The sequence below is a fragment of the Notolepis coatsorum genome (genome assembly GCF_963971535.1).
Source record: "Notolepis coatsorum genome assembly, contig: SCAFFOLD_1632, whole genome shotgun sequence".
Taxonomy (NCBI): domain Eukaryota; kingdom Metazoa; phylum Chordata; class Actinopteri; order Aulopiformes; family Paralepididae; genus Notolepis; species Notolepis coatsorum.
In genome coordinates this window covers 26,390-39,744 of record NW_028171278.1, presented here as the reverse complement: position 1 = coordinate 39,744, position 13,355 = coordinate 26,390, and the positions used below count along the sequence as shown (strand labels likewise).

The 13,355-nt window shown below is 47.2% G+C and overlaps 1 protein-coding gene across 1 annotated transcript in view; it reads right to left on the bottom strand.

The window, feature by feature from the left end:
• Nucleotides 1-43: 43 nt before the first annotated feature.
• LOC311248294 (teneurin-3-like) overlaps nt 44-13,355 on the bottom strand; it is a gene marked incomplete at its 3' end in the record, with an annotated part of 39,694 nt that continues 26,382 nt past the window's right edge. Inside the window, exons 9-11 of the mRNA XM_084339201.1 lie at nt 3,101-3,227; nt 553-612; nt 44-280 (exon numbers count right to left, since the gene is read on the bottom strand). Coding sequence (XP_084195327.1) covers nt 44-280; nt 553-612; nt 3,101-3,227 — 424 coding nt within the window. The remainder of the gene's footprint in view (nt 281-552; nt 613-3,100; nt 3,228-13,355) is intronic.

Here is a 13,355-nt window from a genome sequence, read left to right as displayed (position 1 = left end):
CGAACTGGTAGAGGTCGATGGGCAGCGGCGTCTCGTTGATCACCGCCTGCATGCTGGTGACCCTGAAGCTGTTGTCGTACGTGTAGTCGAAGCGCGCGTTCACCATGCCGTCCTCGCTGAAGCGGAAGATCTGCCGGTCCACCAGCGGTCCGATCTGCCGGTACCGGATGGAGCAGATGAAGCCTTCGCTCTGCAGGTTGACCGTCTTCAGGACGCCCGCCGTCTCGTCGTAGGTGAAGCTGACGCGGGTGGCATCGTACAGGATCTCCGCCAGCTTGTTCTGCGTGACGACCACAGGTTCAACCACAACAAGAATCATCACCGTCGTTATTAACCCTTTCACTGCCACACGACAGAAGGTTATCCCTTTCACTGCCACACGACAGAAGGTTATCCTTTCACTGCCACACGACAGAAGGTTAACCCTTTACTATCACACAACTGACGGCGATGCTCCATCATTAGCATCATTCGCTTTATACAGTATATTCCTGAGGAGATGAAGGGATTCATTGGATGCAAGTCTAAACCAGCCAGAAGCGATGATCTCACCTGTCTGCGGTATTTATACAGGACACGACGCCCTGTTCCAAGATGGGCCACTAGGAGGAGCTAGAGAGAGAGGGGGGGAGAGAGAGAGACAGAGAGACAGAGAGAGAGAGAGAGAGAGAGGGAGAGAGAGAGAGAGAGAGAGAGAGAGAGGGAGAGAGAGAGAGAGAGAGAGAGAGAGAGAGAGATAGAGAGAGAGAGAGACACGTTCAAGTCAAGTCAAGTAAATTTTATTTATATAGCACATTTCCAAAGTGCTTCACAGGCAGGTTGACAAAAGACAAAAATATTACGATGCAAGATATAAAATTAAAAACACAGTAAAACAATGAATGTAATAAAAACAGGTAGGACACAGTAAAGCAAAGAAGATAGAAGGGCCAGGGGTCTAGTAGTGATTAAGTGGGGGGAAAGGCCAAGGAGAACAGGTAGGTTTTTAAAAGTGATTTAAAAGCCTGTACGGTCTGGGCGGTCCGTACGCTGAGGGGGAGGCTGCTCCACAATCTAGGCGCTGCGGTGGAGAAAGCTCTGTCTCCCCTAGTCTTGAGCCTGGTTCTAGGCACCACCAATAGCAGCTGGTCAGCTGATCTGAGGGATCGGTGGGGGGGGTGGCGGTGCAAGAGCTCGGATAGATAGGGAGGAGCCATGCCATTTAGTGATTTAAAAACATTTAGGGCTAATTTAAAATCTATTCTAAAGCGAACAGGTAGCCAGTGGAGCGAGGCCAGAACTGGGCTGATGTGCTCATGTTTTTTTGTTTTGGTGAGGAGGCGCGCGGCTGCGTTCTGCACCAGCTGTAGGCGGCGGAGCAGGGATTTGTCGATGCCTGTGTAAAGGGCATTGCAGTAGTCGAGGCGAGTGGTGACAAAGGCACGTAGAACCGTCTCTAGGTTGTTTTGGGAGATGCCTTTGTCTTCGCCAGGAGTCTGAGGTGGTAAAAACTGTTTTTGACTACGGCGCTGACCTGTTTATCAAATTTTAAGTTGCTGTCAAAAATAACCCTGAGGTTCCTGACAGAGGTCGAGAGGTTTGGACCCAGGGGACCAAGTGCGTCGATGAGGGGGGCCGGGGGGGGGCACTATTAAAAACAATGACCTCTGTTTTCCCTTCGTTTAATGTCAGGGAGTTTTCAGACATCCAGCACTTGATCTCTGCCAGGCAGTCAAGTAGCGGTTGTATTGATGTTTTCCCTTGGATGGATTTTAGGGGGAGGTAGACCTGCACGTCATCGGCGAAGCAATGGAAAGAGATGTTGTGTTTTGCCAAGATCTGGCCTAGGGGGAGTATATATAGGATGAAGAGGGTGGGACCCAATATCGAGCCTTGGGGCACCCCGCAGGTGAGGGGGGCCACAGAGGAAGTGAGGTCACCAAGTTGGACAGAGAAGGTCCGGTTGCATAAGTAGGACCTGAACCAGTCTAAGACGGGGCCCCTGAGGCCTACGTGATGCTCGAGGCGAGCTAAGAGGATGTGGTGATCTACCGTATCAAAGGCGGCTGTGAGGTCAAGGAGTAGTAGTAGGGATGAGTTACCTGCATCAGCAGCTGAGATCAAGTAATTTAAGACACGGAGGAGGGCCGTTTCAGTGCTGTGTCGTGGTTTAAAGCCAGATTGGAATTTATCATGTATGATTGTACTGTAGCTGTGTGTAGACTATGCGCTCCAGGATTTTTGATAAAAATGGTAATTGTGAGATGGGTCTAAAATTTGCAAAGACAGAGGGAACGAGGTTGGGCTTCTTTATCCGGGGCTGGACCACAGCATGCTTGAAGGCAGCCGGGACACATCCAGTGCTGAGGCAGGCGTTTAGTAATAATATAATAATAATATATAATACGGGGAGGACATTCATTTAATATTATTACAATAGATCCAATAGACCCGATGGTTATACAGCTCTCTCTCTATACTAGACTTGCGGAGCGCCTACTGGAGTAGAGCCTTATTCTATGCGCACTGCCAGCCAGCCTTCATGCGACGGAGAGATACACTTAACATTTTTACAGAGAAGATAATCTCCTGATTCAGATAATGCATATTTTCACACTTCCAACAAAGTACTGGGCCTGGGCCTCTCCGACACCCGACACCTGAGTACTTAGCCCCTCCCCTCCGACACCCGACACCTGAGTACTTAGTCCCTCCCCTCTGACACCCGACACCTGAGTACTTAGCCCCTCCCTTCCGACACCCTACACCTGAGTACTTAGCCGCTCCCCTCCGACACCCGACACCTGAGTACTTAGCCGCTCCCCTCCAACACCCGACACCTGAGTACTTAGTCCCTCCCCTCCAACACCCGACACCTGAGTACTTAGCCCCTCCCCTCCGATACCTGAGTACTCAGCCCCTCCGACACCCGACACCTGAGTACTCAGCCCCTCCGACACCCGACACCTGAGTACTTAGCCCCTCCGACACCCGACACCTGAGTACTTAGCCCCTCCCCTCTGACACCCGACACCTGAGTACTTAGCCCCTCCCCTCTGACACCCTATGCCTGAGTACTTAGTCACTCCCCTCCGACACACTGTTGTTTTTTCTGTCGTACCTTGTCCAGGTAGGTGTAGCTCCATGTCTTTCCATCAGCAAAAACACGAGACACGATCCTCCCCTGAGCATCATGTTCCCACTTCTCTGTGGTCAGACCTCTCTGTAGCCCCGTCAGCTGACCCGTACTGAGAGAGAGAGAGAGAGAGAGAGAGAGAGAGAGAGAGAGAGAGAGAGAGAGAGAGAGAGAGAGAGAGAGAGAGAGAGAGAGAGATGGAGATGCGTCTTCAATACATTGAAACATTACAAAAACACAGTAAGAAAAAAAAGCGACCAACACGTTAGAAACCAGCTACAGGATATAGAGGAATCCATAAAAAAAATTTACTTCTGGGAAAACTGGAACAAACTAAACAAACAACACCACGAGGAGCTACCCATCCAAAATGGAGACGTATGGGTAAACCACTTCTCCAATCTCTTTAGCCCAATACAAAACAATGAACAGCAAAAACACATACAAGATAAACTACAAAGCCTAGAGTCAACCATAAAAGACTACCAGAACCCGCTAGACTCCCCAATTACACTACAAGAACTACAGGACAAAATAAAATCACTTAAAACCAAGAAGGCCTGCGGAGCGGATGGTATCCTAAATTAAATGATAAAACTCACAGACTCCAAATTCCAATTGGCTATACTAAAACTCCTTAAAGCCCAACATCCAAGTTAAACCCTACTGATCAATTATGGGTAGTTTACATCATTGGTATATAATTTCATTATTTATTTTTTTCCATTTGACACCGGAAATGCCACTCCGAAAGAGTTAAAAAGGTCCACGCACGAATAACATCCACGCGCGAATCAAAAAAGCTTATCAAACGCCGACGTCACTACAGGTGCATATTAATGAGCCGAATCTAAAAGCTTATCAGATGCTAGCACGGCCGTGACGTCACTTCAGGAAACGTATGCCTTGCCCGTCCGGGTCATAGTACTACTCGATATATGGCGCTGGCTAACGTTAGCATTATGTCTACTGTCGTGAACCATTTGAGATCGGGGCATCTAGATCAATGGTGGCCCACTCGGTGCATCACAGTTAGCCTATAGCTCCGCCGTCCCTGCTACAGTCGGGACCACTACACTGACATTAGCCTATAGCTCCGCCGTCCCTGCGGGTGGTTCTCTCCTCTTTGTGTGCCCCCGTCCTCGCGGGTGTCCTGCGGAGGAGCTTGTGGACGCGACAACAGCGGCGGCCGTAGGGTGTTTGAGCCTGTAGCGTTAGTTAGCTCATAGCTATCGTGTACCACTAGCCTTTACGGGCTCGAGCACCCTACGGCTGCCGCCGTTGTCGCGTCCATGGGCCCCCCGGCAGGGTACCCGTGGGGACGGGGTGTACAGAGAGGAGAGAACCATTTTGGGTCGGCCGTTCATGCCGGCCAGCGAGCCGGATGTCGGGATATGTTGTTAGCACAATAGCTACCAAGCTAAGCTATGTTAGCTACTAACGTTATAAACACAATATGTACAACGACACAATGATTTACATTATTACAAATATGGTAACGTGGTTGTGGCTTTTACAAATAGTGGTTCGCTTTAGAGATGGATGGCTATAATCACGGAGCAATAGTGTTAGGTGAAACAGATACATTTTCATTCGGCTAGTAGTAGCAAGCATATATCTATGGTAGCAAGGCTCTCTGCCTGCAGTGCCTGCCACTAGCTGTGTGTGACTCTCAGCGCCCCCTGGTGAGCCCCCTGGTGCCCTGCACCTGTTGTGACGAGATCATTTCGATTACACACGCACGTTATGAACCATTGATTAAAATATCCATGTGCGTGGTGATTGTGTTGGGCAGACAAAATGTTTGATAAAAACGCTAAAACTGGGTCAATTTCAATACTTTTTTTTCCTTCTTCATGAAAGTCACCGTTGGCCTAGTCCACATTGTTTATTGAACAAAAATACAACGTGAAGGTTGGCCTTTAACATTGTCCTTAGCTCCGGGATCTTCCCCAATATTTGGAACCAAGGACTCATAACACCGCTCCACAAAAAGGGAGACAAATTTGACACAAACAACTACCGTGGGATCTGTGTCAACAGCAACCTGGGAAAAATCCTTTCTATGATCATGAACCACAGACTCATACATTTCCTCACAAACAACAGTACCTTGAGCAAATCACAGATTGGCTTCCTACCAAATCACCGTACAACAGACCACATTCTCACCCTCAGCACCCTAATCGCCCAACCTAGGGTAAGCCATTTTCAGGCACCAGCTGACTTGATTAAAGGGGCGTGTTTAAAACGGCCATTTTGTTTTGTTAAGTGCCCCATTAAGGGCCAGGTGTTAGACAGCACTAATTAGTGATAGAGATTTAAAGGCTTGCTGGCTTAGCGTCAGCGAAGCGTCGAGAAAACGAAGAGGGACAAAGAGGAGTTTTCCTGGAGTTCTCCGCCGAGGGATCCACCGATCCACCTATTGCTAAGTACACCATAATCCTATCTTTCACTCCACTGTGAAAAATTCTCCTTTCCCTCCCACTCTGCTATTTCTCTACTACCTCCCTTCCACTCTTGACACCACAATGTGTCTCATACCTATATCCACAATCTGCTCCTCCAAAACAGATTCAACCTACCCATGGCAGTTTGCTAGCAACCCGGCTAATCTCTCCTACCCTCCTACAGCCACTAATACACCTGTCACAGTACGGGGAGGCTTATGGAATTGTCAATCAGCAGTCAACAAAGCTGACTTCATTACTGCCTATGCCAATAGTCTAAATCTGCAGCTCCTGGCTCTAACTGATCCCTGGATAACCCCCAATAACTCATCAACACCTGCAGCATTATCTACAAACTATAACTTCACTCACACACCTCGACCTTCCAGACGGGGTGGAGGCACTGGCCTCATGACATCTCCTTCATGGGCTACAAACTTAACACCACTCCCAGAACTGTCACTCTCCTCTCTCGAATATCATGCAGTATCTGTCTCTAATCCTTTCAATCTCACCATTGTTACACTCTATCGCCCTCCAGGTCTGCTCGATCACTTCACAGATGAGCTGGACAAGCTCCTTACCGGAAGATGGTACCCCTCTCCTTCTATTGGGCGACTTCAACCTGCCTGACTCATCTCAGACGGTCCCAGTGGTCTCCCTCCTACAATCCTTTGACCTGACTCCCACTGCCATGCCTCCCACCCACAAAGCAGGCAACTCCTTGGATGTCATATTTTCCCATAACTCCAGCATCATTAACACCACGGTAACTCCCCTACATGTATCTGACCATTCCTTCATATCCTTCTCACTAACTCTCATGCCTAACCGAAAGGTCTTCACCCCAACTCAAACCATCTCACTCAGATGCAACCTGCCCTTCCTATCCCCCTCCACCCTCTCCTCTGACATACTATCCGTTCTACCTTTGAGTGACACCTTCTCTGCTCTCCCCACAGATGGCAACCTCCACCCTCCTCTCAGTCCTTGCAACCTCCTTCGACAAGCTCTGTCCCCTTGTTGAGAAACCTGCCAGCCGTTCCCCACCCAGTCTATGGCTGACAGATGCAGTGAGAGAACAAAGACAGGTCCTGAGAGCGGCTGAGAGGAAGTATAGAAAGTCACACCTCACTGCTGACATCGACACATATCACAACCTCTTGTTAACATTCTCCAAAACCATTACTAATGCCAAAGCTTCTTTCTTTCACCATAGGATCGAGGCCTCTGCCAAGAATCTTCGCAAACGGCATGCTACCATGTCCTCCCTCCTCACTCCCCCCACCCCCTCCTCCCTCATCCTTCTCTGCCGAAGACTTCACAATCTTCTTTGAGGAAAAAGTGGAGAACATCTGCAGCTCCTTCTCCCAACCCCCACCCATTCCAAATGCTGAATCGAGAACCTCATCCTTCACTCTGTCATCTTTCTCTCCCATTAGAGAAGCAGAGACCCTGACACTGGTAACGTCGAACCGTCCGACTACATGCCAGCTGGACCAGCTACCCTCCCCACTCCTCCAGACCATAGCACCAGACATCCTCCCATTCCTTTTTTTATTCACTTTTTTCTCCTCTTTTTCAATTTTTCTCCCACCCCAATTTTGCTGTGCCAATTCTCCCCTCCCCTGTCTTGAACATTGCTCACATATGCCCCCCACTGGTCGGTTGTAGGGAGGATAGAAGCCTTGCATCACGTGTCCCCTCCGATACACGAGGAGGCAGCCTGTCACATCTTTTCACCTGCCAGCGCGGACTCTCATTGGCGAGGTGTAACGTGTGGGAGGCTCACACTACCCCCGCCATTTCCTGTCTCTGCTGTGCAGGCGTCCCCGAACTGACCTGTAGGAGTCGCTGTCCACAACGTCCAGATTACCACCCATCGACTTCCACCCGCTAACTCTGCCAATTGAGTTAGTATGACGGCCGGCCCAAGCCGGAGGCAATGTTGACAGCCGGATTCGAACCCGGTGTCTCTTGCGTTGGTGACGGGCGCAATGTCCGCTGCGCCACCCAGCCACCTTACATCCTCCCATTCCTAACTGCAACCATCAACTCCTCCCTCAACTCGGGGGTGGTCCCCACCTCCCTAAAACAAGCCAGAGTCACGCCCCGCATAAGAAAAACAACCCTGAACCCCACCGTCAAAGGCAACTATCGTCCTGTCTCTCTTCTCCCCTTCCCTTCTAAAACACTTGAACATGCTGTATCCAACCAACTTACTGCTTATCTCTTACAGAATGACCTCCTAGACCCTAATCAGTCTGGCTTCAGGACTGGCCACTCCACAGAAACGGCCCTCATTGCGGTCACAGAGGCACTTCACTTAGCAAAAGCGAAAGGCCTCTCCTCTGTCCTGATTCTCCTAGATCTATCTGCAGCCTTCGACACAGTCAACCATCAGATCCTCCTTGCGGCCCTCGCAGGAATGGGAGTGGCTGGCTCTGTGCTGACATGGCTGACATCATACCTCAATGACCGCTCCTACCAAGTGTCATGGAGAGGGACCCTGTCGGCCACCCGCCCCTTGCGGACGGGTGTCCCCCAGGGCTCGGTCCTAGGACCCCTTCTCTTCTCCCTCTACACTAAATCACTGGGAAACATTATCTCGTCTCATGGCTTTTCGTATCATTGTTATGCCAATGATACTCAACTCTTCCTCTCCTTCCCTCCCTCAGATATCTATGTCTCTGAGCGGATCTCGACCTGTCTGTCTGACATCTCCGCGTGGATGACGACCAACCACCTCTAACTGAGCCTAAGCAAAACAGAATTGCTTCACTTGCCGGCCAAATCCTCCCCCCTGACCGACCTTTCTATCACAGCCGAGAATGCAGCTGTGACCGTGTCCCCGACCACCAAGAACCTTGGTGTTGTTCTCGACGACCAGTTGAACTTCTCTGCTCACATCGCAGCGACAACCAGAACCTGCAGATTCCTCCTGAGCAATGTCAGAAGGATCCGCCCCTTCCTGACAAAAGAAGCCACCCAACTCCTCGTCCAATCAACAGTCATCTCCCGCCTCGACTACTGCAACGCATTGCTCGCTGGCCTCCCGGCCACCGCCACCAAGCCTCTTCAACTCATTCAGAACCACTGCCACCAAGCCTCTTCAACTCATTCAGAACGCAGCGGCCCGCCTGATCGCAAACCTACCGAAGTCGGCCCATGTCACCCCACTTCTTACGGACCTGCACTGGCTCCCCATTGCTGCACAAATCCGCTTCAAGGCTCTCGACCTAGCATACCGTGCGGCAAAGGGAACTGCTCCCGCCTACCTCTGGTCAATGGTCTCTAACTACACACCCTCAAGACCCCTACGCTCTGCATCTTCTGGCCGCCTCAGACCTACTCCTATCCGAGCTCCGGGAGGGTCATCAAAGAGAAGTCGCCTATTCTCAGTCCTTTGCGCCACAATGGTGGAATGAACTACCCACCCCAGTTAGGACAGCCGAAACCCGTCCAATCTTTCGGCGTTGACTAAAGACGCACTTCTTCAACCATTATCTGAAATACATAAAACATTTAAAAAAAATCTAACCCTAACTAACCTTACTGCCATGCACTTAATAATCTAACCTACACTGTAACACGCAACACTTTGATGAACATTGTTACTCAGCTGATAGAGTTGTACCCTTCCTGATGACTTGTCGTACAGAACTTGTAAGTCGCTTTGGATAAAAGCGTCAGCTAAATGACTAAATGTAAATGTAAATGTAATCGACAACCAAATAAATAAAAATAAAAGCTAAATATTTTCGTTGACTTCCTGCAGCAACTGACATCCCCATAGCAAACACAGAAGTAAAATGCCTACTGTTTGCAGATTACCTGGTGCTGCTGTCTCCAACAAAAGAAGGGCTACAGCAGCACCTTGATCTTCTGCAAAAATTCTCCCAGACATGGGCGCTGACAGTAAATCTAACCAAAACTAAAGTTATGATATAAAAAAGGCCCAGCATACAACAACACAAACACAAATTCCTCCTAGACACAATTTACCTAGAACACACAAAAAACTACACCTATCTCGGCCTAAACATAAGTGCTACAGGGAACTTCAACCAAGCTGTGAGACAAAGCAAGAAGGGCTTTTTATGCTATCAAAAGGAACATCAAGCTAGACATTCCAATCAAAATCTGGCTCAAAATATTGGACTCCATCATAGAACCCATTTCCCTGTATGGTTGCGAAGTCTGGGTCCCACTTGCAAATCAAGACTTCACTAAATGGGACAAACACCCAATTGAGACTCTGCATGCAGAACTTTGCAAATCCATTCTCCGCACCCAACGGAAAACACAGAATAATGCATGCAGAGCAGAACTAGGAAGATACACACTAATTATCAAAATCCAAAAAAGAGCATTTAAATTCTATAATCACCTAAAATAAAGTGACCCAGACACACTCCATAACAAAGCCTTCACCTACAGAGAGACCCTTGAGAGATGCCCACTCAGCCAGATGGTTCTGGGACTCTGCTCACAAATGCAAGCAGAGCCACCAGACAGAAACCACACTAGACTAAACCAAATTATAAAAAAACAAAAAGAAAACAATCGCACACATTGGAAAGAATCAACCCAAAGCCAGAGCAAATTGAAATGCTATTCGGCCCTAAACAGAGAGTACACAGTGGCAGAATACCTGAGCACTGTGACTGACCCAAAACTAAGAAGATCCTTGACTAGGTACAGACTCAGCGAGCACAGCCTAGCCATCGAGAAAGGCCGCCATAGGCAGACCTGGCTCCCAAGAGAAGACAGACTGTGCACCCACTGCACACAAGAAGAGGTGGGAACCGAGCTCCACTACTTAACAACCTGCCCACTATACCAAGACATCAGAGACATATACTTCAACCTGCCCACTATACCAAGACATCAGAGACATATACTTCAACCTGCCCACTATACCAAGACATCAGAGACATATACTTCAACCTGCCCACTATACCAAGACATCAGAGACATATACTTCAACCTGCCCACTATACCAAGACATCAGAGACATATACTTCAACCTGCCCACTATACCAAGACATCAGAGACATATACTTCAACCTGCCCACTATACCAAGACATCAGAGACATATACTTCAACCTGCCCACTATACCAAGACATCAGAAACAACCTATCTCTTTGCTCAGGCATTTCAATGAAACATCAGGGATATCCTGACACAAATTGTACTTACCTGCACTATTCTTACCCTGCCTACTTTTATCCACTGCCTATCAAATTCATGTGTCGGTTCTATGATAATTTTATCTGACTACCTCCTACTGTATGAAGAGAACTATTTTATCACACTTTTTACTTCTTACTGATGCACTGCTGTTGTATGTTAAATACCCTGTTGTATGTCCGTTCTATTTCATAATTTTTAGACTATTTTTAAACTGAATCATTTTAAACTATTTTTATTATTTGTATTACTGAAAACTGTAAGCAGAGAGCCTATTGGGATGCTAGATACAAATGTGAAACACTGTGATTTACCATACGTTGCTACCTGTCTATCTTTTTTATGCTCGCTTATGCCTGTATTTTTTACTGTTGTGAAGCACTTTGAACTGCAACCTCTGTATGAAAAGTGCTATACAAATAAAGTTATTATTATTATTATTATTATTATTATTATTATTATTATTATTATTATTATTATTATTATTATTATTATTATTATTATTATTATTATTATTATTATTATTATTATTATTATTATTATTATTATTATTATTATTATTATTATTATTATTATTATTATTATATACTTCAACCTGCCCACTATACCAAGACATCAGAGACATATACTTCAACCTGCCCACTATATCAAGACATCAGAGACATATACTTCAACCTGCCCACTATACCAAGACATCAGAGACATATACTTCAAGCTGCCCACTATACCAAGACATCAGAGACATATACTTCAACCTGCCCACTATACCAAGACATCAGAGACATATACTTCAACCTGCCCACTATACCAAGACATCAGAGACATATACTTCAAGCTGCCCACTATACCAAGACATCAGAGACATATACTTCAACCTGCCCACTATACCAAGACATCAGAGATATATACTTCAACCTGCCCACTATACCAAGACATCAGAGACATATACTTCAACCTGCCCACTATACCAAGACATCAGAGACATATACTTCAACCTGCCCACTATACCAAGACATCAGAGACATATACTTCAACCTGCCCACTATACCAAGTCATCAGAGACATATACTTCAACCTGCCCACTATACCAAGACATCAGAGACATATACTTCAACCTGCCCACTATACCAAGACATCAGAGACATATACTTCAACCTGCCCACTATACCAAGACATCAGAGACATATACTTCAACCTGCCCACTATACCAAGACATCAGAGACATATACTTCAACCTGCCCACTATACCAAGACATCAGAGACATATACTTCAACCTGCCCACTATACCAAGACATCAGAGACATATACTTCAACCTGCCCACTATACCAAGACATCAGAGACATATACTTCAACCTGCCCACTATACCAAGACATCAGAGACATATACTTCAACCTGCCCACTATACCAAGTCATCAGAGACATATACTTCAACCTGCCCACTATACCAAGACATCAGAGACATATACTTTAACCTGCCCACTATACCAAGACATCAGAGACATATACTTCAACCTGCCCACTATACCAAGACATCAGAGACATATACTTCAAGCTGCCCACTATACCAAGACATCAGAGACATATACTTCAACCTGCCCACTATACCAAGACATCAGAGACATATACTTCCCACAAATTGCAAACACCCAAAGAGACGTTGAAAACATGGACAATAACTCAAAACTCCCATACCTACTGGGAGAAATACAACAATGTGCAAACACAGCAGCAAGATTTGTGAGCTGCTGTGACAAGGAAAGGACATCCAACGGAATACAACCCCCATAACGACTGTCAATCATACAAGAAATTCCTTCTGTAATGTACTGATTTCTTTTGATTTCTCTGTTTGATTGTTTTGTTTTGTTTGGCTTTGGCCATGTAAAGAGAGAGAGAGAGAGAGAGAGAGAGAGAGAGAGAGAGAGAGAGAGCAGTGTTACCTGGAGGAGGTGAGGTTGACAGACAGACAATGTTACCTGGAGGAGGTGAGGTTAACAGGCAGACAGTGTTACCTGGAGTAGGTGAGGTTGACAGACAGACAGTGTTACCTGGAGGAGGTGAGGTTGACAGACAGACAGTGTTACCTGCAGTAGGTGAGGTTGACAGACAGACAGTGTTACCTGGAGGAGGTGAGGTTGACAGACAGACAGTGTTACCTGGAGGAGGTGAGGTTGACAGACAGACAGTGTTACCTGGAGGAGGTGAGGTTGACAGACAGACAGTGTTACCTGGAGTAGGTGAGGTTGACAGACAGACAGTGTTACCTGCAGTAGGTGAGGTTGACAGACAGACAGTGTTACCTGCAGTAGGTGAGGTTGACAGACAGACAGTGTTACCTGGAGTAGGTGAGGTTGACAGACAGACAGTGTTACCTGCAGTAGGTGAGGTTGACAGACAGACAGTGTTACCTGGAGGAGGTGAGGTTGACAGACAGACAGTGTTACCTGGAGGAGGTGAGGTTGACAGACAGACAGTGTTACCTGCAGTAGGTGAGGTTGACAGACAGACAGTGTTACCTGCAGTAGGTGAGGTTGACAGACAGACAGTGTTACCTGCAGTAGGTGAGGTTGACAGACAGACAGTGTTACCTGC